At 41.4% G+C, this 24089-nt stretch overlaps 1 protein-coding gene across 1 annotated transcript; it reads left to right on the forward strand.

Moving 5' to 3' along the window:
- The first annotated feature begins 346 nt into the window (after nt 1-346).
- Nucleotides 347-13865, forward strand: LOC129855321 (cytochrome P450 2J2-like). The gene is made up of 9 exons (XM_055922851.1): nt 347-712; nt 967-1129; nt 10705-10854; nt 11184-11344; nt 11596-11772; nt 11921-12062; nt 12137-12324; nt 12588-12729; nt 13279-13865. Exons 1-9 carry the CDS (start codon nt 530-532, stop codon nt 13452-13454), a joined length of 1482 nt encoding a protein of 493 aa, XP_055778826.1. The 5' UTR covers nt 347-529; the 3' UTR covers nt 13455-13865.
- Nucleotides 13866-24089: the final 10224 nt, after the last annotated feature.

Consider the following 24089-nt stretch of genomic DNA (forward strand, 5'->3'; position numbering starts at 1 on the left):
AACTTCCTACTTCAACTGTATATAAACACCAACATTCCACAGTAATAGCAACAACAAATACATGTTACTGAGAATGTTATTGTAGTGAAACTTGTCTGTTGGTTTATTCTGTAGATAGCCTTCTTGTAACAAGATCACTGCTAGTTTTACAGCTTCTGAAAAAATTTACAAAAGTGCATTTTAGAGAGAAAGTTCGTGCTCCCTCTCCTGCGTGTCTGGTATTCGTTTGTTTTTCTCAGAAACTCTGAGTGGCCCCATTACAGAACAACACTACTCCTGAGACCACAAGTTAATGGTCGAGCAGCCTCGTTTTCATCCCTGTCACTGACTCTTATAGTTACTACTGCCAAGGATAGGCTTGGTAGTGGAGAGGCTGCTCAGAGAAAGAGAGACAGAAAGAGGAGGGCTTCAGAGAGAGACAGAAACGTAGAGAAAGAGAGAGAGGCTGCTGAGAGAGAAAGACCGAGAGAGAGTATCACAGAGAGCATTTCAATCTGTCTTAGAGTCTGCAAAAACAGATGTTCTCACCATGATTCTGCAGGCGGTATTGGACTGTTTTGATGTGAAGGGCTGGCTGGTGTTTATCTTTGTGTTTCTCTTGGTGGTGGATATCGTCAGAAACAGAACTCCAACTAACTTCCCCCCTGGACCCTGGTCTGTACCTTTCCTGGGTAATGTCTTCACAGGGCTCGACTTCAAGACCATTGACAAGGTCAGAAAAATACTCATATAATCATTGCTAATATTAATCAGAACTATTTGATTACTAATGACTTATGTTACCAATACTATATCTTTACTAGTGCAGTGAAATAATTGACACAGATTTGACTTGCATGTGGCATGTTTTACACAGGGCACCATTGAAAAATAAACTGTGGTCTCAATTGGGATTCTCTAAATAAAGGTTAAATCTTTTATAAAAATGTAATAAATGTGTCACAACTATTCCTTCCTTCCCTGTAGATGGCTGAGGACTATGGTCCAGTGTTCAGCCTGCGTCGAGGCTTTGACAGGGTAGTGTTTATCTCAGGGTTTAAGATGGTGAAGGAAGCTCTGGTCAACCAACTGGACAGTTTCTATGACCGGCCCATTGTCCCTCTGTTTCATGACACCTTCAAAGGCATTGGTGAGTGAGTGGCACACTATTCCCTACATAGTGCATCACTTCTGACCAGGCCAGGCTCCAGTGAGAAAGGCTGTGAGCACTAGAATGTACTCCTGTTGCTTTTTTTGGAGAGGATAAACATGTTAGATATGAAAATTCTGCATTATGTACATTACCAGTCAAAAGTTTGGATACACCTACTAATTCAAGGGTTTTTCTTTATTTTGTACTATTTTCTACATTGTATAATAATAGTGAAGACATCAAACTATGAAATAACACATGAAATCATGTAGGAACCAGAAAAGTGTTAATCAAAATATGTTTTAGATTCTTCAAATTAGTCACCCTTTGCCTTGATGAAAGCTTTTCACACTCTTGGCATTCTCTCAACCAGCTTCATGAGTAATGCTTTTTCAACAGTCTTGAAGGAGTTCCCAAATATGCTGAGGACTTGTTGGCTGCTTTTCCGTCGCTCTGCGGTCCAACAGTTATACTGTTAGCATTGAGGTGGTGTGCCCTAGTAGCTCACCCTGCACTATCAGCTCCAATATAAATAACATGAGCAAGTCTACTTCTGATAAGCTTCCCAGTAAAGCATTAAAAACAATCAAGCAAACCAGAAAAGTGCTCAAAATAACCCATGTTAACATGTGCAGCCTGAGAAACAAGGTCCATGAAGTATATAACTTGCTTGCAACAGATGACATTCATATTCTGATATCTGAAACTTACTTAGATAATACCTTTGATGATACTGTGGTAGCAATACATGGTTATAACATCTACCGAAAAGACAGACATGCCAACGGGGGCGGTGTTGCGGTCTATATTCAGAACCACATTCCTGTAAAGCTTAGAGACGATCTCATGTTAAATACTGTTGAAGTAATATGGCTACAGGTTCATCTGCCTCACCTTAAGCCTATTCTTGTGGGAAGCTGCTATAGACCACCAAGTGCCAACAGTCAGTAACTGGTGTGGTGGTTCATTTATTTACTATCAAATAAGGAGAGACAAACTTATCACACAAGTCAGAGTTATACTTAAACTAAATCTTTAATAGTGAGAGCTTTGCAATAGCGATGGCTGGTCGACAAATCACCGTCTCTGATGATTCATTGAGAGCCCCAAGACAAAAGATACACCCCTTTCAACCTACATGACGAACAACATATATATAGAATGGGTCACAAGGTTAAGATCTGTATGAAAGATACCTATAATATATAGCAGACAGTATCTGCTGTGTCAACCGTTTTCATTGTATAGAGACCAGTGTCTGGCCCTCCGACTCCAAACTGGAACCATCTCTCCCTGGTACGGTATAGAACAGAAACATTAACTCATGCTCTGGAATGCTCTTTAGGTTTTAGCACCCAAAAGACATGGTAAATCTCCTGTCAGTGTTATCTCCCAGAGGCCCATCCTCAGTAGAACACACACACAATAGTTAACAATACTCTATTCTGTTGAATAAAACAACCATGATGCAATAAAAGTATTATAACATAATCTTGCACTTTTGCCACCATACTGGATAATATGTGTGAAATGCTTGATAATGAAAATGATATCAACAGAGCTATATTTTCTGGGTGATTTAAATATTGACAAACTCTCATCAAGCTTCCCACTCAAAAAAAATGTAAAACTGTAACCAGTGGCTGCAACCTGGTTCAGGTTGTCAGTCAACCTACCAGAGTATTTACAAACAGCACAGGAATGAAATCATCAACATGTATAGATCATATCTTTACTAATGCTGCAGAAATTTGCTTTAAAGCAGTATCCAAATCCATAGGATGTAGTGATCACAATATAGTAGTCATATCTAGGAAAACCAAAGTTCCAAAGGCTGGGCCTAATATAGTGTATAAGAGGTCATACAATACGTTTTGTAGGGATTCCTATGTTGATGATGTAAAGAATATTTGCTGGTCTGTGGGGTGTAATGAGAGCAACTAGATGCTAAACTTGACACATTTATGAAATTGCTCATTCCAGTTACTAATAAGCACGCACCCATTAAGAAAATTACTATGGTTTAGAGCAGTGGTTCCCAAACTTTTTATAGTCCCGTACCCCTTCAAACATTCAACCTCCAGCTGCGTACCCCCTCTAGCACCAGGGTCAGCGCACTCTCAAATGTTGTTGTTTGCCATCATTGTAAGCCTGCTACACACACACTATAAGATACATTTTTAAACATAAGAATGAGTGTGAGTTTTTGTCACAACCCTGCTTGTGGGAAGTGACAAAGAGCTCTTATAGGACCAGGGCACAAATAATAATAATCAATCATGTTGCTCTTTATTTAGCCATCTTACATTTTTATTTTTTTTTATTTTTTTTATTTAACCTTTATTTAACCAGGTAGGCAAATTGAGAACACGTTCTCATTTACAATTGCGACCTGGCCAAGATAAAGCAAAGCAGTTCGACACATACAACAACACATAGTTACACATGGAGTAAAAACAAACATATAGTCAATAATACAGTGAAAAAAAAACAAGTCTATATACAATGTGAGCAAGTGAGGTGAGATAAGGGAGGTGAAGGCAAACAGATATATGTATAAATAAATAAAAATATAAAAAGGCCATGGAGGCGAAGTGAGTACAACACAGCAAGTAAAATAAAAAAAAATAAAAAACACTGGAATGGTTGGTTTGCATTGGAAGAAAGTGCAAAGTAGAGACAGAAATAATGGGGTGCAAAGGAGCAAAATAAATTAATAAATAAATACAGTAGGTAAAGAGGTAGTTGTTTGGGCTAAATTGTAGATGGGTTATGTACAGGTGCAGTAATCTATGAGCTGCTCTGACATAAAATGTTATTTGTTTATCGAAACTTGTGAATAACTCACCACAGGTTAATGAGAAGGGTGTGCTTGAAAGGATGCACATACCTCTGCAATGTTGGGTTGTATTGGAGAGAGTCTCAGTCTTAAATTATTTTCCACACAGTCTGTGCCTGTATTTAGTTTTCATGCTAGTGAGGGCCGAGAATCCACTCTCACATAGGTACCTGGTTGCAAAGGGCATCAGTGTCTTAACAGCGCGATTTGCCAAGGCAGGATACTCTGAGCGCAGCCCAATCCAGAAATCTGGCAGTGGTTTCTCATTAAATAACATTTGCACAGAACCGCAAGTTGCAATTTCGATTAGGCTCTATTGTACAGATATCGGTAAGTCGACTGGAGGCAGGGCATGAAAGGGATAACGGATCCAGTTGTTTGTGTCATCCGTTTCGGGAAAGTACTTGAGTAATTGCGTACCCAACTAGCTCAGGTGCTTCGCTATATCACATTTGACATTGTCCGTAACCTTGAGTTCATTTGCACACAAATGGAAAGACCTGTGTTGTCCTTGTTAATGCAGACAGAGAAGAGCTCCAACTTCTTAATCATAGCCTCAATTTCGTTCCGCACATTGAATATAGTTGCGGAGAGTCCCTGTAATCCTAGATTCAGATCATTCAGGCTATCACCCAGATAGGCCAGTCGTGTGAGAAACTCATCATCATGCAAGCTGTCAGACAAGTGAAAATTACGGTCATTAAAGAAAACTTTAAGCTCGTCTCTCAATTTAAAAAAACATGTCAATACTTTTCCCCTTGATAACCAGCGCACTTCTGTATGTTGTAAAAGCGTTACATGGTCGCTGCCCATATCATTGCATAGTGCAGAAAATAAACAAGAGTTCAGGGGCCCTGCTTTAACAAAATTAACCATTTTCACTGTGGTGTCCAAAATGTCTTTCAAGCTGTCAGGCATTCCTTTAGCAGCAAGAGCCTCTCGGTGGATGCTCCAATGTACCCAAGTGACGTTGGGAGCAACTGCTTGCACGAGCGTTACCACTCCACTATGTCTCCCTGTCATGGCTTTTGCGCCATCAGTACAGATACCAACACATCTTGACCACCAAAGTCCTTTTGATGTCACAAAGCTGTCCAGTACTTTAAAAATATCCTCCCCTGTTGTCCTGGCTTCCAGTGGTTTGCAGAAGATGATGTCCTCCTTAATTGACCCCCCATAAACGTAATGGACATATACCAGGAGCTGTGCCAGGCCCACCACGGCTGTTGACTCATCCAGCTTTATTGGATACGATTCACTGGCTTCTATGCGAAGCAGTAATTGTTTCAAAACATCTCCTGCCATGTCACTGATGCGTCGTGAAACAGTGTTGTTTGATGAAGGCATTGTCTGTATAGTTTTTTGGGCTTTTCCCCCCAGCATTGTCCCAGCCATATCTGCGGTAGCAGGAAGAATTAAGCCCTCCACAATAGTTTGGGGCATGCCTGTCCTAGCCACTCAGTTGCTCACCATATGCTTCTAGGTGCTTCTAGACCCTTCTTATTAATGGTATCTGTTGCTTTTATACATGTCTTACTACTCGAAAGTCGTCTTAATTCTTGCTCAACAAACTCCTGTGGCTTATTTTTCAAATTGGCATGTTTTGTTTCTAAATGTCTGTGCAAGAGTGAGGGTTTCATCGAGTTGTGAGATAGTACTTTTTCACATATAACACACTGTGGCTAAGGAAAGCACTACTCCCAATATAAGTGAACCCCAAATCAATGTAGTTCTCATCATATTTGCTCCTCTTCGATGGTCCAACGTCCCTGTCTGTTGTTCGGTGCTTTTCCGGGTAAGGGGACAGTAGCTCTTCGGCTGCATCAGATTCACAGCTGTCAGTGTCCATGCTAGCTGGGCTAACAACAAATGTAGAATTACTGATGCTAGCTTTGGATGTGCTCGTGGAAGCAGAACAACTTGTGTCGTCGACAGCTGCAGGTGTAGTACTGCTGGTAGTAGCAGTACTACCAGTAGAACAAGTATGTGTCTCTATGGACGCAGGCCTTACTTTTTTTAAACATTTATTAATTTCCGAGCAAACGGAATGAGCAGCAGCTACGTTTGGCTACATACGGACAATTAGTGGAATTCCCGCGAGATAGTAATGGTTAATGTGATTGGATGTTAATTATTTGACTAGGCTACCTGTATTTGACATTGTGTTGTTATTTCGCTGAACACTAGATGTTTTAATTGTATTTTTGGCAGTGAAACGAGGCTACTCAAGCAAGAAAAAAAACTCACCCAAATGTATAGCCTTGTTGGAAAATATAAATGAACTGTTTGAAAATGTGAAAAGAAATATCACATTTTTATTTGGCGTACCCCCGACGGCATTGTGCGTACCCCTGGGGGTACTCCAGTTTGGGAATACCTGGTTTAGAGGGATGAGGCAGAAGGTATGACAAATAAGTCTGGCAGCCCAACTGATTGGCAAACGTACTGCAAATTAAGAAATCATGTGACTAAACTGAATAAAAAGAAAAATAACCTATACTATGAAACAAAAATAAATGTTACAAAGAATGCCAGTAAAAAGCTTTGGAGCACCTTAAATTACATTTTGGGTAAAAAGGCAAACTCGGCTCCATCATTCACTGAATCAGGTGGCTCATTCATTACACAACCCACTGATATTGCCAACTACTTTAATGACCTTTTCATTGGCAAGATTAGCAAACTTAGGTATGGCATGCCAGCAACAAACGCTAACACTACACATCCAAGTATATCTGACCAAATTATGAAAGACAAGAATTGTGCTTTTGAATTCCGTAAAGTCCGTTTGAAAGAGGTAAAAAAAAATATTGTTGCCTATCAGCAATGACAAGCCACCGGGGTCTGACAATCTGGATGTAAAATTACTGAGGATACTAGCAGACGATATTGCCACTTATTTGCCACATCTTCAATTTAAGCCTACTAGAAAGTGTGTGCCCTCAGGCATGGAGGGAAGCTAAAGTCATTCCGCTACCTAAGAATAGTAAACCCCCCTTTACTAGCTCAAATGGCCAACCAATCAGCCTGTTACCAACCCTTAGTAAACTTCTGGAAAACAAATTGTTTGACCAGATGCAATGCTATTTCACAGTAAACAAATTGACAACAAACTTTCAGCATGCTTATAGGGAAGGACACTCAACAAGCACAGCACTTACACAAATGACTGATGATTATCTGAAAGAAATTGATAATAAAATGATTGTGGGGGGTGTTTTGTTAGACTTCAGTGCAGCTTTTGACATTATTGATTATAGTCTACTGCCTAAAAAATGTATGTTTTATGGCTTTACACCCCCTGCTATAATGTGGATAAATGGTTACTTGTCTAACAAAACACAGAGGGTGTTTTTTTTTACTCTTTATTCAGTTTTACACACATAAGACAACACAAAACAATATAAATAATATACAGCTAGAAAAAAGAAAAAAGACTAGCTTGAAAGATAACATACTTCAGACAAGTTAAACACACCATGCAGAAGGCTACAAAGGTTAAAGTGCAATCTGTAGTACAGGGACAGAGTCACCATTGTTCCTGTAAACAGACAAGGGATATGGGTGGAGAAATGCAACCACTCACACTCACAGACAGTCATGGCCACAGACCGACCATCCACTGGACCAAAAATCAAGTTTACAATGCTTTTGTTATGTAGGTGTAAACAAAATAAAAAACAGCACAAAACAAGCTCACATTTTAGCCTCTGACAGGGCAAGATGAACAAGGCATCCACACCAAGAAATGCTCATCCAACCCTTGGATGAGCATTTGAGTATTTGGATGAGTATTTGACACAGGGGTGTCAAATACAGAGTTATTTTTGTTTTAATATGAATGCCATCAGAGGACTGTTTAAAGTAAGACCGTAATGGAGCCCAAGCCTCATAAAACAGTTTGGGATTCCCACGTGTATTGAATTTAAAAAAAAAATCTAATTTCAAAGAGCACAACCCATCTCCCACCCAATATTTATAAGATGGGGGAACTGCCAACTTCCAGTTCTGGAGTATTAGCCGTCTAGCTAAAAGAGTTGTATAAGCAACAGTGTCCGTCTGAATTCTTGATACCTATGGGCAGGACTCCAAAAAGGGTTGTAATGGGAGACGGATCTATAACAGTGTCATATATATCAGAGAAACATTTAAATATTAATTACCAGAAACCTGACAGTTTGTGACAGCCCCAAAACATATGATACTGGTTCCGTTTTACATTGGACACAGGTAGGATCAAAATCAGAGAATATTCTTCCAAGTTTGGCGAAGGACCAGTGGATACGGTTAAACACCTTGAATTGAATGAGGCTGTGTCTAGTGCTAAAAGAGGATGAATGCAGCCTGTGCAACACAGATTCCCAGGTGTCTTCCCCAAGTTCCTCCCCCAAATCCTTTTCTCATTGAGTCTTTAAAGGCAGCAAAGAAGGGTTCTATAAGTCATTAATGATTGCATATACATCTGTAACTGCACCACTAGGAAGCTTGTTTAGCTCAAAGATGCTCTCTACAGCTGTATTAGCAGGCCTATGGGGAAATTCAGGTGTGTTAGCTCTGACAAAGTTCCTAGTCTGAAGATAGTGTTAGAAGTAGGATTGGGGGAGGTTGAACTCTTCCTGTAGCTGAGCAAAAGAGGCAAATGTATCATCAAAGAATAATTGGGCTAGTGAGGAGAGGCCCAGTGAATAACATGTTCTGATTAATTGGGCCTGATAGAGAAAAGCCTCGGAGGCAAAAGGCTAAATGGGAGAGACGAGCACAACACAGAAGAAAGTGCAGCAGGTTTACACGATCCAGACTCCATCTGGACCCAGACTGGTCTTGGGCCAGTAGGATCGGTCTGCAGCCAGTACAAAAGGGCTCTGAAATTTGCAGCCCAATAGTATGTTTGAAAATTTGGTAGAGCTAAACCACCCAATGCCTTAGGCTTATGTAGATGTATTCTACAAATCCGTGGTACCTTTCCATCCCAAATAAAATACATGAATGTTTGATCCAGTGAATTAAAAAAAAGATTTTGGAATAAAAATGGATAAACATTGAAATAAATATAAAGATTTGGGAACACATTCATTTTAATGACATTAATCCTTCCAATAAGAGAAAGAGGTAGATACTTCCCAAAAAGTCAAAGATTATTTTAAACTGTTTGCTAGAGCAACAATGTTTTCCTTAAAACAAATTTGAATATGTCCTTGTCACTTTAACTCCCAAGTAGGTGAATTGATCCCAGACAATCCTAAACTGAAAGCTTGTAAAAGAGTACTTTAAAGCAGCCTTATTTACAGGAAAAAGCTCACTCTTGCCTAGATGCAGCTTGTACCCTGAGATTGATCCAAACTTTTTAAGAATAGATAAGGCATGTGGTAATGTGGAATCAGGACTGGAGATAAACAAAAGGAGGTCGTCAGCATATAGCGAGACTTTCTGCTCTGAGCCCATCCTGATTATACCTTGAATGGCACAATTAGAGTGCGGTGCGATGGTGAGGGACTCAATTGCCAAAGCAAACAACAAGGGGGAGAGTGGACAATCCTGTCTGGATCCGCGGTGCAAGGGAAAATAGTCAGAGGACAAGTTGTTCGTCCGTACCAAAGCCATGGGAGAAAAATAAAGAATCTTTATCTACGCAATGAATTTGGGGCCAAAGCCAAATCTATAAAGGGCAGCTGTTAGGTAGTCCCACTCAACACGGTCAAAAGCTTTTTCCACAACGAGCGAGACCACCACCTCCAGGTCCCCCAATGCTGGGGAGTACTGTACAGTATATTCATAAGGCATCTAATATTGAAAAATGAATGCCTATTTCTCATCAGACCAAAGGACAGATTTCCACTGGTCTAATGTCCATTGCTTGTGTTTCTTTGCCCAAGCAAGTCTCTTATTCTTATTAGTGTCCTTTAGTAGTGGTTTCTTTGCAGCAATTCGACCATGAAGGCCTGATTGACAGTCTCCTCTGAGCGGTTGATGTTGAGATGTGTCTGTTACTTGAGCTCTGTGAAGCATTTATTTGGGCTGCAATCTGAGGTGCGGTTAGCTCTAAGAAACTTGACTGACCTTCTGATGTCTTAAAGTAATGATGGACTGTAATTTCTCTTTGCTTATTTGAGCTGTTCTTGCCATAATATGGACTTGTTTTTTCCCCAAATAGGGCTATCTTCTGTATTCCACCTTTACCTTGTCACATCACAACTGATTGGCTCAAACGCATTAAGAAGGAAAGATATTCCACAAATTAATTTTTAACAAGGCACATTCCAGGTGACTACCTCATGAAGCTGGTTGAGAGAATGCCAAGAGTGTGCAAAGCTGTCATCAAGGCAAAGGGTGGCTACTTTGAATAATCTCAAATATATCAAATATAACACTTTAGCACTTTTTTGGTTACTACATGATTCCATATGTGTTATTTCATAGTTTCGATGTCGTCACTATTATTCTACAATGTACAAAATAGTAAAAATAAAGAAAAACCCTTAATTAGTACATGTGTCTAAACTTTTGACTGGTACTGTATATATTGTCAATAATCTAAAGACGCTTACCTACCTCGCTTCCTCTCCTTCATCTGAAATAGTTGAAAAAGGATGCCTACCAGGAATTAACTTTCCACCTGCCCAATGCACGTATTACTGCAGATGGGGGAAAGGAGATAAGGAGATGAAGGACATTTTAGACTATTGAGATCCACCCAATACCTGGCTCTTAATCTCCACCTCTCCTCTGCCCTCAGGTATCACTCTAAGCAACGGTCACATGTGGAAGACCCAGAGAAAGTTTGCTCATACCCACCTGCGATACTTCGGAGAAGGGAAGAAGGGACAAGAGCACTACATCCAGCTGGAGAGCAACTTCCTGTGTGAGGCTTTCAGAGAGGAGCAGGGTATGTATACGCTACGGTATATTTAGGGTTAGGGTTACTGCTTTTTATTTTATAGAAATAACAACACTGCACTGTAGACATACACCAGACATGTACTGTACACATTCCTGTCATAACATTGTGAGAACACACTTGATACTTGCACACTCTATCAATATATCATGTCAAATGTGTCCCCTATTGAATAAGTGTAACCTTCATGTGCCTTTGGTCCACTTATACTTAACTTACTACTACTAATAATAATCAAATAATAAAGACACATGCAGGACAACAGTTGATGAGAGAATCCATCCAAGCTTTGCATAGCCAGTATGTGTTACTGTTAGGGGGAGGGTTCAACCCCCATTTCATCCTGAACAACGCGGTGGGGAACATTATCTCTTCTGTGGTGTTCGGCCATCGCTTCGAGTACAGCGATGAAAACTTCCAGAAGCTCCTACGCTTGGACAACGAGGTTGTGATACTATCCGGCTCTGCTCGGGCTCAGGTGGGTGTCAAGTTGTTGGCTGGTCAACGGTCTTAACTCCTTCAGATGGGATGTTAAACTTAGAGCCTAGCTCTCAGTGGTCAGAGCTCATGTTCCTGTCCATCACAAAACTATTTTGGTGAATTACCTGAAAAATCCTATCCTTTTATCATAACTATTATGCACATACAGTATAAACAGGAAAATCAACATACGTAACTGTTCTCCTGTAGTTTGATCTGTATGTGTAACTCTGTCCCTCCCTGTCCCAGCTGTATGATGCCTTCCCACACATCATGAAATACATGCCTGGTCCCCACCAGACCATCCACTCCAACTACCAACAGATCACCGACTTCCTGCAGGCAGAGATAGAGAAGCATCAGGAGGACTGGGATCCAGAGGACCCCCGGGACTACATAGACACATACCTCACAGAGATTGACAAGGTATGGTACCAGAATAGTAGCCAACACTAAGACAAAGGTCAAAGACACACATCACGTGAATGTAGCGAACCACTTCTACCAGACAGACAAGTCATGTTTTCTTTTATTTTGACACATTCCAATCCACCTTCTCCTTCAACGTTCTCAGAGGAAGGAGGACCCTAAAGCTGGCTTCAACACAGAGACTCTGGTGGTGTGTACTCTGGACCTGATCGAGGCTGGGACGGAGTCCACTGCCACCACCTTACGCTGGGCCCTGGTCTACATGATGAACTACCCAGAGATACAGGGTGAGTCGACTCTTCCACAGCACCCCTGACTTTGATTGATCAATTGATTGATCCCTTCTCTTGTATCCCTCCAGAGAAGGTCCAGGCTGAGATAGACAGAGTGATAGGACAGTCCCGCCAGCCCACCATGGCTGACAGACCCAACATGCCCTTCACTGACGCTGTCATCCATGAGACACAGAGGATAGGAAACATTTTGCCGCTGGGTTTCCCCAAGATGGCCAGCAAAGACACGAAACTTGGGGAATATTTCATACCCAAGGTAAGATACAGCATTAACACTCCTGAGTCCCTCCATTTGTCAAGTGAATGATTCTTGTCCCTGAACTTTTGTGACATTCAGCTCTCAAGGCTAGTAGAATACAAACAATAGCTACCAAAATCCATGCATGATTTGTACAGTTAGTCATTAATGTACCAACTTAACCATATGGCTGCTACAACTGATAATAGGCTATAGTCCTGCTCTGCACATTGCTGGGCAGGTGGGCAGTCTGTGAGTTACAGTATCTCTGTGCTATTCAGGGGACTGTTGTCAACACCAACCTGTCTTCGGTGCTGTTTGACAAAGACGAGTGGGAAACTCCAAACACTTTCAACCCAGAGCACTTCCTGGATTCTGAAGGACAGTTCAGAAGGAGAGATGCCTTCCTGCCTTTCTCAGCAGGTGATACAGCAGACCATCCGTACAACATGTATTATTTGTTGCTCAGGTTATGATCTTTGTGGGTTGTGTTTTCATGTTTTAATTACAAACTTGTGTGATGAGTAACCTTGCCTGTGACCGGATAACTTAATGTTAAGATTAAGAGCTCTTTATGGGTCAATTGTACAGAAGGTCCAACTGAAATTTGACATCTGCTTTTATCACAACCTGTCCGAAAGACACACGTATTCAGGTGGTGGGGGGCTTCCACACTGAGTGCCCAGGAAGCTGTTGTTTTGGGGGGTTAAGTGCATTGCTCAGGGTTACAACCGTAGGCAATAGCATACATGATTTGATACCAGCAACTCTCCTGTTGCCAGCTCACTTCCAGACAGATTTTGTTCAGTTGAATCCTCCGGTTGCTGGCTCGCCTCTCAAACCACTAGGATATCTGCCACTCCTGAGCTTTTGACAAATGATCCAGGTTCAAACCCAGTCAGTCACATATCTTTCTCCCTCGGGTAAGCGTGTGTCTCCTCAGATTAAATGTGTGTGTGTCTGTCTCTCCAGGTAAGCGTGCGTGTGTGGGGGAGCATCTGGCTCGTATGGAACTGTTCCTGTTCTTCTCCTCCTTGCTCCAGCGTTTCTCCTTGTCTCCGGTCCCTGGAGCCATGCCCAGTTTGGAGGGTGTCCTGGGGTTCACTCACTCCCCAGCGGAGTTCCTGGTCCGAGCCCTGCCACGGTGACCACCTCCTCACTTTGACCACTTCCCCCTCACTCTGATCAAAACATAGAACAACACATGATGTCTCCAAACTGGCTGGCTGGAAGAAGCAGGAAACAGCTGTGAGTGTTGCGATTCACTGGACAGAGAGAAGTAGGCTACAGGATATCATTACTGTGTATTTTATTGATTCAACTACAGGTAACTGCAATTTACGGAGCACTCAATATTGAACTAATAGCAATTTACTAACGCAGATTTACTAAAATTACACATGTTCCAGGTCCAATTATAGATTCTCTCAATATACGTACTGAACATAGTGTTCTTGGTGTTTCTTTTTCTTTAACTTTTTTACACTTTTGAACAGAGTATTGATTTCCCTGTCATACAACTGTGTACTTTGTATCAAATAAAGATATCCAAAGGTGAATGACTTAAGGTTGATTTGAAAGCAGTGACCGGTGTTTAGTTATGGTCAGTAGGGGAGAGTGGGGAAATCGGGCCAAAGGGTTAGTTGAATCACCCCATGTTTCTAAGAAACCATACACAAAATGAATCGTGTGACCAAATATTTACAGTGGCTTCAGAAAGTATTTACACCCCTTGACTTTTTCCACATTTTGTTGTGTTACAGCCTGAATTTAAAATATGTTGTGTTACTGATCTACACACAATACCCCATAATGTCAAAAGTGGAATTATGTTTTTAGAATGTTTACAAATTCATGTAAAACGAAAAACTGAAAGTAAGTATTCAACCCTTTTGTTATGGCAAGCCTAAATAAGTTCAGGAGCAAACATTTGCTTAGCAAGTCACAAAATAAGTTGCATGGCCTCACTCTGTGTGCAATAGTAGTGTTTAACATGATTTGTTAATGACTACCCCATCTCTGTAACCCACACATACAGTTATATGTAAGTTCCCTCAGTGTAGCAGTGAATCTCAGACACGAGAGGTATGTGGCAGGGTCTACAGTCAATCACGGAATACAAAAGAAAAACCAGCCCTTCACAGACCACGATGTCTTGCTCCCAGACAAACTAAACAACTTCTTTGCTCGCTTTGAGGGCAATACAATGCCACTGACACGGCCCGCTACCAAAACCTACGGGCTCTCCTTCACTGCAGCCAACGTGAGTAAAACATTTAAACGTGTTAACCCTCGCAAGGCTGCAGGCCCAGACAACAACCCTAGCTGCGTCCTCAGAGCATGCGCAGACCAGCTGGCTGGTGTGTTTACGGACATATTCAATCAATCCTTATCCCAGTCTGCTGTCCCCACATGCTTCAAGAGGGCCACCATTGTTCCTGTTCCCAAGAAAGCTAAAGTAACTGAGCTAAATGACTACCGCCCCGTAGCACTCACTTCCGTCATCATGGAGTGCTTTGAGAGACTAGTCAAGGACCATATCACCTCCAACCTACCTGACACTCTAGACCCACTACAATTTGCTTACCGCCCCAATAGGTCCACAGACGACGCAATCGCAATCCCACTGCACACTGCCCTAACCCATCTGGACAAGAGGAATACCTATGTAAGAATGCTGTTCATCGACTACAGCTCAGCATTTAACACCATAGTACCCTCCAAACTCGTCCTTAAGCTCGAGACCCTGGGTCTACACCCCGCCCTGTGCAACTGGGTCCTGGACTTCCTGACGGGCCGCCCCCAGGTGGTGAGGGTAGGTAACAACATCTCCACCCCAATGATCCTCAATACTGGGGCCCCACAAGGGTGCGTTCTCAGCCCTCTCCTGTACTCCCTGTTCACCCATGACTGCGTGGCCATGCACACCAACTCAATCATCAAGTTTGCAGACGACACTACAGTGGTAGGCTTGATTACCAACAACGACGAGACGGCCTACAGGGAGGAGGTGAGGGCCCTCAGAGTGTGGTGTCAGGAAAATAACCTCACACTCAATGTCAACAAAACAAAGGAAATGATCGTGGACTTCAGGAAACAGCAGAGGGAGCAGCCCCCTATCCACATCGACGGGACATTAGTGGAGAGGGTGGAAAGTTTTAAGTTCCTCGGCGTACACATCACGGACAAACTGAAATGGTCCACCCACACAGACAGCGTGGTGAAGAAGGCGCAGCAGCGCCTCTTCAACCTCAGGAGGCTGAAGAAATTCGGCTTGTCACCAAAACACTCACAAACCTTTACAGATGCACAATCGAGAGCATCCTGTCATGCTGTATCACTGCCTGGTACGGCAACTGCTCCGCCCACAACCGTAAGGCCCTCCAGAGGGTAGTGAGGTCTGCACAACGCATCACTGGGGGCAAACTACCTGACCTCCAGGACACCTACACCACCCGATGTCACAGGAAGGCCAAAAAGATCATCAAGGGCAACCACCCGAGCCACTGCCTGTTCACCCTGTTATCATCCAGAAGGCGAGGTCAGTACAGGTGCATCAAAGCGGGGACTGAGAGACTGAAAAACAGCTTCTATCTCAAGGCCATCAGACTGTTAAACAGCCATCACTAACACAGAGAGGCTGCTGCCTACATACAGACTTGAAATCATTGGCCACTTTAATAAATGGATCACTGGTAACTTTAATAATGCCACTTTAATAATGTTTACATATCTTACGTTAGTCATCTCATATGTATATACTGTATTTTATACCATCTATTGCACCTTGCCTATGCCACTCTGTCATTGCTCATCCATATATTTATATGTATATATTCTTATTCCATTCCTTTAGTTAGATTTGTGCGTATTAGGTAGTTCTTGTTAGATTGCATGTTAGATATTGCTGCACTGTCGGAACTAGAAGCACAAGCATTTAGCTACACTCGCAATAACATCTGCTAACCGTGTGTAACGTGAACAATACAATTTGATTTGATTTGATTTGAATCACTTCAAACTGAAGCTGGAAAGACTGCAAACTAGCTGCACATCGTTTAGTTTTACCTTTACATTTTTTATTTATTTTTATATATCCATAAAAAGTATGCCAGCTGATTCATGATTTCGACTGGCTGAGAAACGCTGCCTGTCTTACTTACTTAGTGACTTTATTGTCCCCATGGGGAAATTTGGTTGCAGTATCATGTACACATTTAAAGTGGTGTTTAAATACAAAACAAAATTGACAATACAACTTACAAAAGTTACATAACAATATTTTTTAAAATAATTATTATTATAATAAAGAAAGAAAGAAAGAAAGAAAAAAATGTTTTTAAAGACTAGCCTGCTGGCCTTACGGAGTCGATAGGAACATTAGCCCGAGCTATTTAGGAGGGATATCACACCTGGCACAAATTATTGTCTGGTTCTGTTTTTCCTGCTGAGGGGTGCCCTATACCTGCACCCAGAGGAGAGTAGTTCAAAGTCCGGGTACAGGGGGTGGCTTGGGTCTAAAATGATTTTGTGAGCCTTACGGAGGGCCCTGACCTTAAAGATCTCATCCAGGTCTGACTGTTTGACTCTAAGTACCTTGCTTGCTGTGGTAATAATCCTTCTCAACATATTTCTCTGGCTGACAGATGCATTGCCAAACCAACAAACAATACAAAAACTTAAAATACTCTCAATAAAAGATTTGTAAAACAGAGTCAATATAGTACAGTCTACATTAAAAGAGCCCAGCTTTTTGAGAAAGTACAGTCTCTGTTAGCTCTTTTTGTAGATCAGGTCTGTACATTTACTCCACTGAAGTTTATTGTCCAAAAGGACACCCAGATATTTGTATTCCTGTACAATCTCTATATTCTGACCTCTGATAGATGTTGCAGAGGTAGGGGTTGTTTGCTTCCTGAAGTTATGCACATATCTTTGGTCTTGTTGGTATTGAGGACCAAGTGTGATTCCTCACACCACTCTACAAAGTCAACTAGGACCGGGCCATGATGTTTCTCGTCATCATGCAACAGGCTGATCAAGGCAGTTTCATCAGCGAACTTAACGAGGTGTCTGTCAGTATGGGAACTAGTACAACTATTCGTGTACAAGATGTACAGGAGTGGGGACAAAACACATCCCTGAGGAGAGCCTGTGTTGGTATTGCGTATATCCGACACGTGGGGACCTATTTTGACTTGCTGTGAGCGTTGGCTCAGGAAGTCCAACAGCCACAAAACCAGCCTAAGGAGGAGAAGGAGAAGTCCCGAATGAGTCTCTGTGCCAGAATGTAAGGCTGGCAGAATGTAAGGCTGTCTGTCCGTGTAATCCTGACTCCTGACACGTTCATTACTATGGGACTGCTCGAATTTTAATATTGAAACAATGTTGCAAAAGTCGGAGAGACAGACAGCATGGTTTATACAAAACTCCGCTGTTGAAAACTAAATGTTACTCTAAAAGAAATGTGAGATAATATCTAGATGCTTTTTAAGGTGGAGATCAAGTTTATAAATTGCTTGGCTGGGCTGATGAGACAGATGGAACAGAGTAAATGAGCACTTTAACATCATAGATTTAGCCGGTGGTAACTTGTGGAATAGACACCGGCTGAAATGCGGTTTTAATCATCAGCATTCAGGATTAGACCCACCCGTTGTATAATTAAGCAATAAGGCCCGAGGGGGTGTGGTATATGGTCAATGGATACAGTCCTTAACCATAGTATATTGGCCATATACCACAAACCTCAGAGGTGCCTTGCTGCTATTATAAATGGGTCACCAACGTAATCAGAACAGTAAAAAGTAATGTTTTGTCATACCCGTACCAGCCAATCAGCATTCAGGGTTTGATCCACCCAGTTTATAAGCATGATTACAACCCTCCAAGGGAGCTAGCTTTCTTAGAGCAATTGGTAACGTTGCAGACACAACGTGTCAGAGACATCCTGCTCTTCCTCCCGTTTCATGAAATCAGTCAAGTTTACCTTAAACCATAAATGGGCCATTTTCAATTCAGGAATTGATGTTCAATAATTTACAAATTCATCCCCTGAATTAAAATGGAACTGACCCCAACCCTGTTATTTACACATGTAGAACCACCATGACTTACAGATCATGACGTGTTCCCTCTGAATAATGTACCTGTACGAGGCATTCCCCGCGGTGACGGAGCATCTCCCACAAACTAGAGAGGTGACCATTTTGACAGGTGGAAAGCAGTTACAGTCCTGAAGTGGATGCATACACCCTTGGTGATTCAATACTATTATACATTTTGTTCTGAATGTAATGGCTGCCTCCTTCCTCCGTGGTCCTCCACTGTAAGCACAAGCACTCCAAGGACGATGGTTTCCAGGAGGCCAACCTGGTGATGTGTTCTCTGGAATTGCTCCTGGTCGGCACTAAGATCATCTCCACTACCCTGCTCTCCCCTGGTCTTCCTCATCAAATACCAGCACATACAGGGTGAGACAGTGACCTCTTTGGATAAAAGAAACACTTTGTACAGAATGTTTCTGGATTTTCAGGAAAAGAGCTTGCTAATTGTTTTTCTCCAAAAATGACTAATTCATGGCAGAGAGTTGAAGCACTCAAAAACAGGCAGAGATTGCTTTATTCCATTGTCATCGAATGAGTACAGGTAGGTGACTGACATTTTGACGTCAACATGACGCCTTCCTCAGAGTGCTCCTATCTGCCATGAATTAGTCCTTTTTTTGACGTTTTTCTTGATACGCCCTTTTGTGGTATTTTTGTCATTGTTGTCAAGCACCTCTCCGACTTTGGTTTGCTGTAGCGCAGAGGCCTACCTGAACCTTTACTGGATTTTCAGTCAATGCCAAACTTGTCCCTCTCAGAAAAGGTTTAGGCTGATTGATCAATCGGTCTTGATTTAATTGATTGATTGATTGATATACTCTCCTTTACAGAGAAGATCCAGGCTGAGATAAACAGAGTGATACGTCAGTCCCGCCAACCCAACATGTCTGACAGACCCAAGATGCCCTACACCAGGAACAGTGGCAATTTTAGCATGTAAATCTTGGTGGGGCAAAAAAAAAACTACTGACAATTGAGATGTGCAAATTATGGCATAAGGGGACAACAAGCGGATAAGAGGCAATCCATAATAATCACATCTCTCCATTATGCGTGGGAATATTTGGGAACAGATTTCTTCAATTAAAATCACTCGGAGCCAGGGGTTAAAGCCTGCAAAAAATCCCTCGACTGAAATTTAAGTTGATCTCAGATCGATTGTCTGGGGTCAAGTTAACCTCCCCTCGTGTAAGAAAGTCATGACCATCAAGCTGTTAGGAAAAGACAACATTTTTGTTAGAACCCCTCTGAATCAGAGTGAGAGATGCGGAGGGCTGCCTTAATCGACATCCACGTCTTCAGAGCCCGGGGAACAGTGCGTTAACTGCCTTGCTCAGTAGCAGAACAACACATTTGTACCTTGCCAGCTCTGGATTTTGATCAAGCAACCTTTTGGTGACTGGCCCAACGCTCCTACCCGCCAGGCTACCTGCCGCTCTCTACAGATGTTAGAAATAACGTCAAACCATTTAGCGTGCTATGCATGTTTTCATGTTAATTTGGAGGGGGTATTTGTGTATCAGTCTAATTTAAGTGTTTGAACTTGTAACGCGGCTGCATGGGATTGTTTTAGATTATAATCAGGTCTGGTTTCGTTGCATCCAATGGTAGTGTCCACGATAAGTTAACGCAATGAGCCGCTTGTTGATTTGACAGCTGTAACACAGTTCCACCTCCAACAATGTCAAAACAACGCTATGTGGATGTCAATCTGATTTAATCTAGTCTATGCTGGTCCTAACCCTCAATTTATCCTATCCTAACTTCATCCTAAATCTCAATTTAATGTGCCAAGCGAATTAGAGCAGTACTTCAGGGCCAATAAACACCCTGAGATACATCTGAATTCACCTCTACCACATTTACCTTTGGGCCAGAGCTTGTGCTGATCAACAAAGCTAATGATGGTGATACAAGTCTGTTCAATGACCTGAGACAACATAAAGTGGTTAAAAGAACATCAGTTTCTATGTAGATAGTGAAAGGAGTAAGGAATGTAAACAGAGAGGGTTAGCTTCCAACTGCAATGTAAGCAATCTCTACATTTGCATTTCTATACAGAGTTTAAATCTAGAATCCTATTTTTGAAACAATAACAAAGCAGACACCCTGCCTCGGTTTTGGTATAAAGCTGAGGGATGTGCCTGGAGAAATGTAACCACTCTCAATTTCATAGACAGAGTTATGGATGCAGCGACTGGCCATACATAGTTTTAATCATGTTTTGAGGCTATACAGTGTTTGCTTAAATTTACATTGTTTACAAACATTGGAGTAAAACAAGCTTATATTTTGTGTTCTCATGGGGTACGACAGTTGAACTAAACTCATGAGGCATTTAGAAGTTATATTCTTTAAGAATCAATGGGTATATATCATTAATTTATACCCATTTATACCCATGTAGCAACTAAGGATTCTAGCTTTAAATGTAGCCTAACATGCTGATTAGACCGGGCGTGCTTGTGCCATCACAAGCATGTTGATTTTGTCCACCCACACCAGACGCAATCAGGATACGCAGGTTGAAATATCAAAGCTAACTCTGAACCAACTATATTAATTTGGGGACAGGTCAAAAAGCATTAAACATTTATGGCAATTTAGCTAGCTAGCTTGCTGTTGTTAGCTAATTTGTCCTGGGATATAAACATTGGGTTGTTATTTTACCTGAAACGCACAAGGTTATATGGTGGTTTGCAACCAACTTTAAGGTGCATTACCACCACCAACTGGGCTGGAGTGTGGAGCTCAGTTCATCTTTCAATCACCCACATGGGTATATGCTCCTAAAAACCAATGAGGAGACGGGAGAGGCAGGACTTTCAGCGCATCAATCGTCACAAATAGAACCAAGGTCGATTTTAGCACCTGACTATGCAGACGCTCGTTGACGTGCATGAATAAATAACATGTATGTGTACATTTATTTTACAATGCTCACGCAACGCGGGTGGTTTGGTCAGCGTGTAAGCCAGTACAGCATCAGTGTCAATGTACTAATAACTGAAAGAGTAGCCTGAGTAAGTTATACAAGTTTGCTTTTCTGATTTTTTTCAGTTTGTGCACTCAAAAACAATATAAATGTTGATCAAAGGAAATGTGAGCAATGATGACATGTGTTGTGTTATGGAAGATCACTCTTTTTGTTTTGATTAGAAAGTGAGTAAAAATCTAAATATGGACATGGCCACTGAGGATGACACAGGTTTCTCAACCCATTACACTAATTCAACAACACTTATAAAAATACATTTACGAGTTTATTCTTTACAATACATGAAAACCAAAGGCTTATTTTTCATTTCATATAATAATTTCAATTCACACTTCCTTATCTTTCCACTAACACAATCACTAAGTACTATCTGAACAGCTTTGTTGCGATCTCATAGTGCTGCGCTGATCTCTGTATACATGGTATTGTATATGTGAATAATCAGTAGGTGTACAAGTACCATCCACTGCAAGAGAACCTAAATAGCCATCACTAGCCAGCTACCAGCCGGTTTCTCATCCCTGCACCTTAGAGGCTGCTACCATATGTACATTGACATGGAATCACTGGTCACTTTAATGAATGGAACATTAGTCACTTTCATAAATGTTCACATACTGTTTCACTTATTTCATATACAGTTGAAATCGGAAATTTACATACACTTAGGTTGGAGTCATTAAAATGCGTTTTTCAAACTATAGTTTTGGCAAGTCAGTTAGGACATCTACTTTGTGCATGACACAAGTCATTTTTCCAACAATTGTTTACAGACAGATTATTTCACTTAATCACAATTCCAATGGGTCAGAAGTTTACATACACTAAGTTGACTGTGACTTCAAACAGCTTGGAAAATTCCAGAAAATGATGTCATAGCTTTAGAAGCTTCTGATTGACTCAAATTATGTAAATTGAATTAGCCTATTGGAGGCATACCTGTGGATATATTTCAAGGCCTACCTTTAAACTCAGTACCTCTTTGCTTAACATCACGGGAAAATCAAAAGAAATCAGCCAAGACCTCAGAAACAAAATTGTACACCTCCACAAGTCTGGTTCATCCTTAAGAGCAATTTCCAAACGCCTGAAGGTAACACATTAATCTGTACAAACAATAGTACGCAAGTATAAACACCATGGGACCACGCAGCTGTCATACCGCTCAGGAAGGAGACGCGTTCTGTCTCCTAGAGATGAATGTACTTGTGTGAAAAGTGCAAATCAATCCCAGAACAGCAGCAAAGGACTATATCCACAGTAAAACAAGTCCTATATCGATATAACCTGAAAGGCCGCTCAGCAAGGAAGAAGCCACTGCTCCAAAACAGCCAGCCTACAGTTTACAACTGCACATAGGGACAAAGATCATACTTTTTGGAGAAATGTCCTCTGGTCTGATGAAACAAAAATAGAACTGTTTGGCCATAATGTCATTATGTCTGGAGGAAAAAGGGGGAAGCTTGCAAGCCGAAGAACACCATCCCAACCGTGAAGCACGGGGGTGGCAGCATCATGTTGTGGGTGTGCTTTGCTGCAGGAGGGACTGGTGCACTTCACAAAATAGATGGCATCACGAGGAAAGAAAATGATGTGGATATATTGAAGCAACATCTCAAGACATCAGTCAGGAAGTTAAAGCTTGGTCGCAAATGGGTCTACCAAATGGACAATGACCCCAAGCATACTTCCAAAGTTGTGGCAGACCCCAAGCATACTTCCAAAGTTGTGGCAAAAGGACAACAAAGTCAAGGTATTGGAGTGGCCATCACAAAGCCCTAACCTCAATCCCATAGAAAAAGTGTGTGCGAGCATGGAGGCCTACAAACCTGACTCAATTACACCAGCTCTGTCAGGAGGAATGGGCCAAAATTCATCCAACTTCTTGTTGGAAGGTTGTGGAAGGCTACCCTAAACATTTGACCCAAGTAAAACAATTTAAAGGCAACGCTACCAAATACTAATTGAGTGTATGTAAACTTCTGACTCACTGGGAATGTGATGAAAGAAATAAAAGCTGAAAAATCTCTGCTATTATTCTGACATTTCACATTCTTAAAATAAAGTGGTGATCCTAACTGACCTAAGACAGGGAATTTTTACTTGGATTAAATGTCAGGAATTGTGAAAAATTTAGTTTGGCTAAGGTGTATGTAAACTTCCGACTTCAACTGTATATATATCTACTGTATTTTAGTCACTGTCACTCTGACATTGCTCGTCCCAGTATTTATATATTTCTTAATTCCATTATTTTACTTTAAAATGTGTGTATTGTTATATACTACTGCACTGTTGGAGCTAGGAACACAAGCATTTTGCGACACCCACAATAACATCTGCTAAATATGTGTATGTGACCAATAAAATGTGATTTGACCTAGAGGCACGAGTCTAGATACCACATTGTTTTAGCTGTAGTATGTGTGTGTACATAACGTAAGAAGCATCACATGACATACTGGAATATCACATTTCCCCGAAACAGCAAATCCAACATCTAGCTAACTGCTAGCTTTGAGCTACGTTTTCACTATAAGGCTAGGAATCCAAAACAAGTAGGGATTGTAGAAAATGATCAAATCAATTGATAGCTATTTTACAGAGCTTTTCATGTTTCATTCAGAGATCCCAGTGCACCCCAGAGGGCCAACATGCCCAAACACATTTGTAAGAAA

This window comes from Salvelinus fontinalis, chromosome 5 (genome assembly GCF_029448725.1).
Source record: "Salvelinus fontinalis isolate EN_2023a chromosome 5, ASM2944872v1, whole genome shotgun sequence".
In the NCBI taxonomy this organism is placed as follows: domain Eukaryota; kingdom Metazoa; phylum Chordata; class Actinopteri; order Salmoniformes; family Salmonidae; genus Salvelinus; species Salvelinus fontinalis.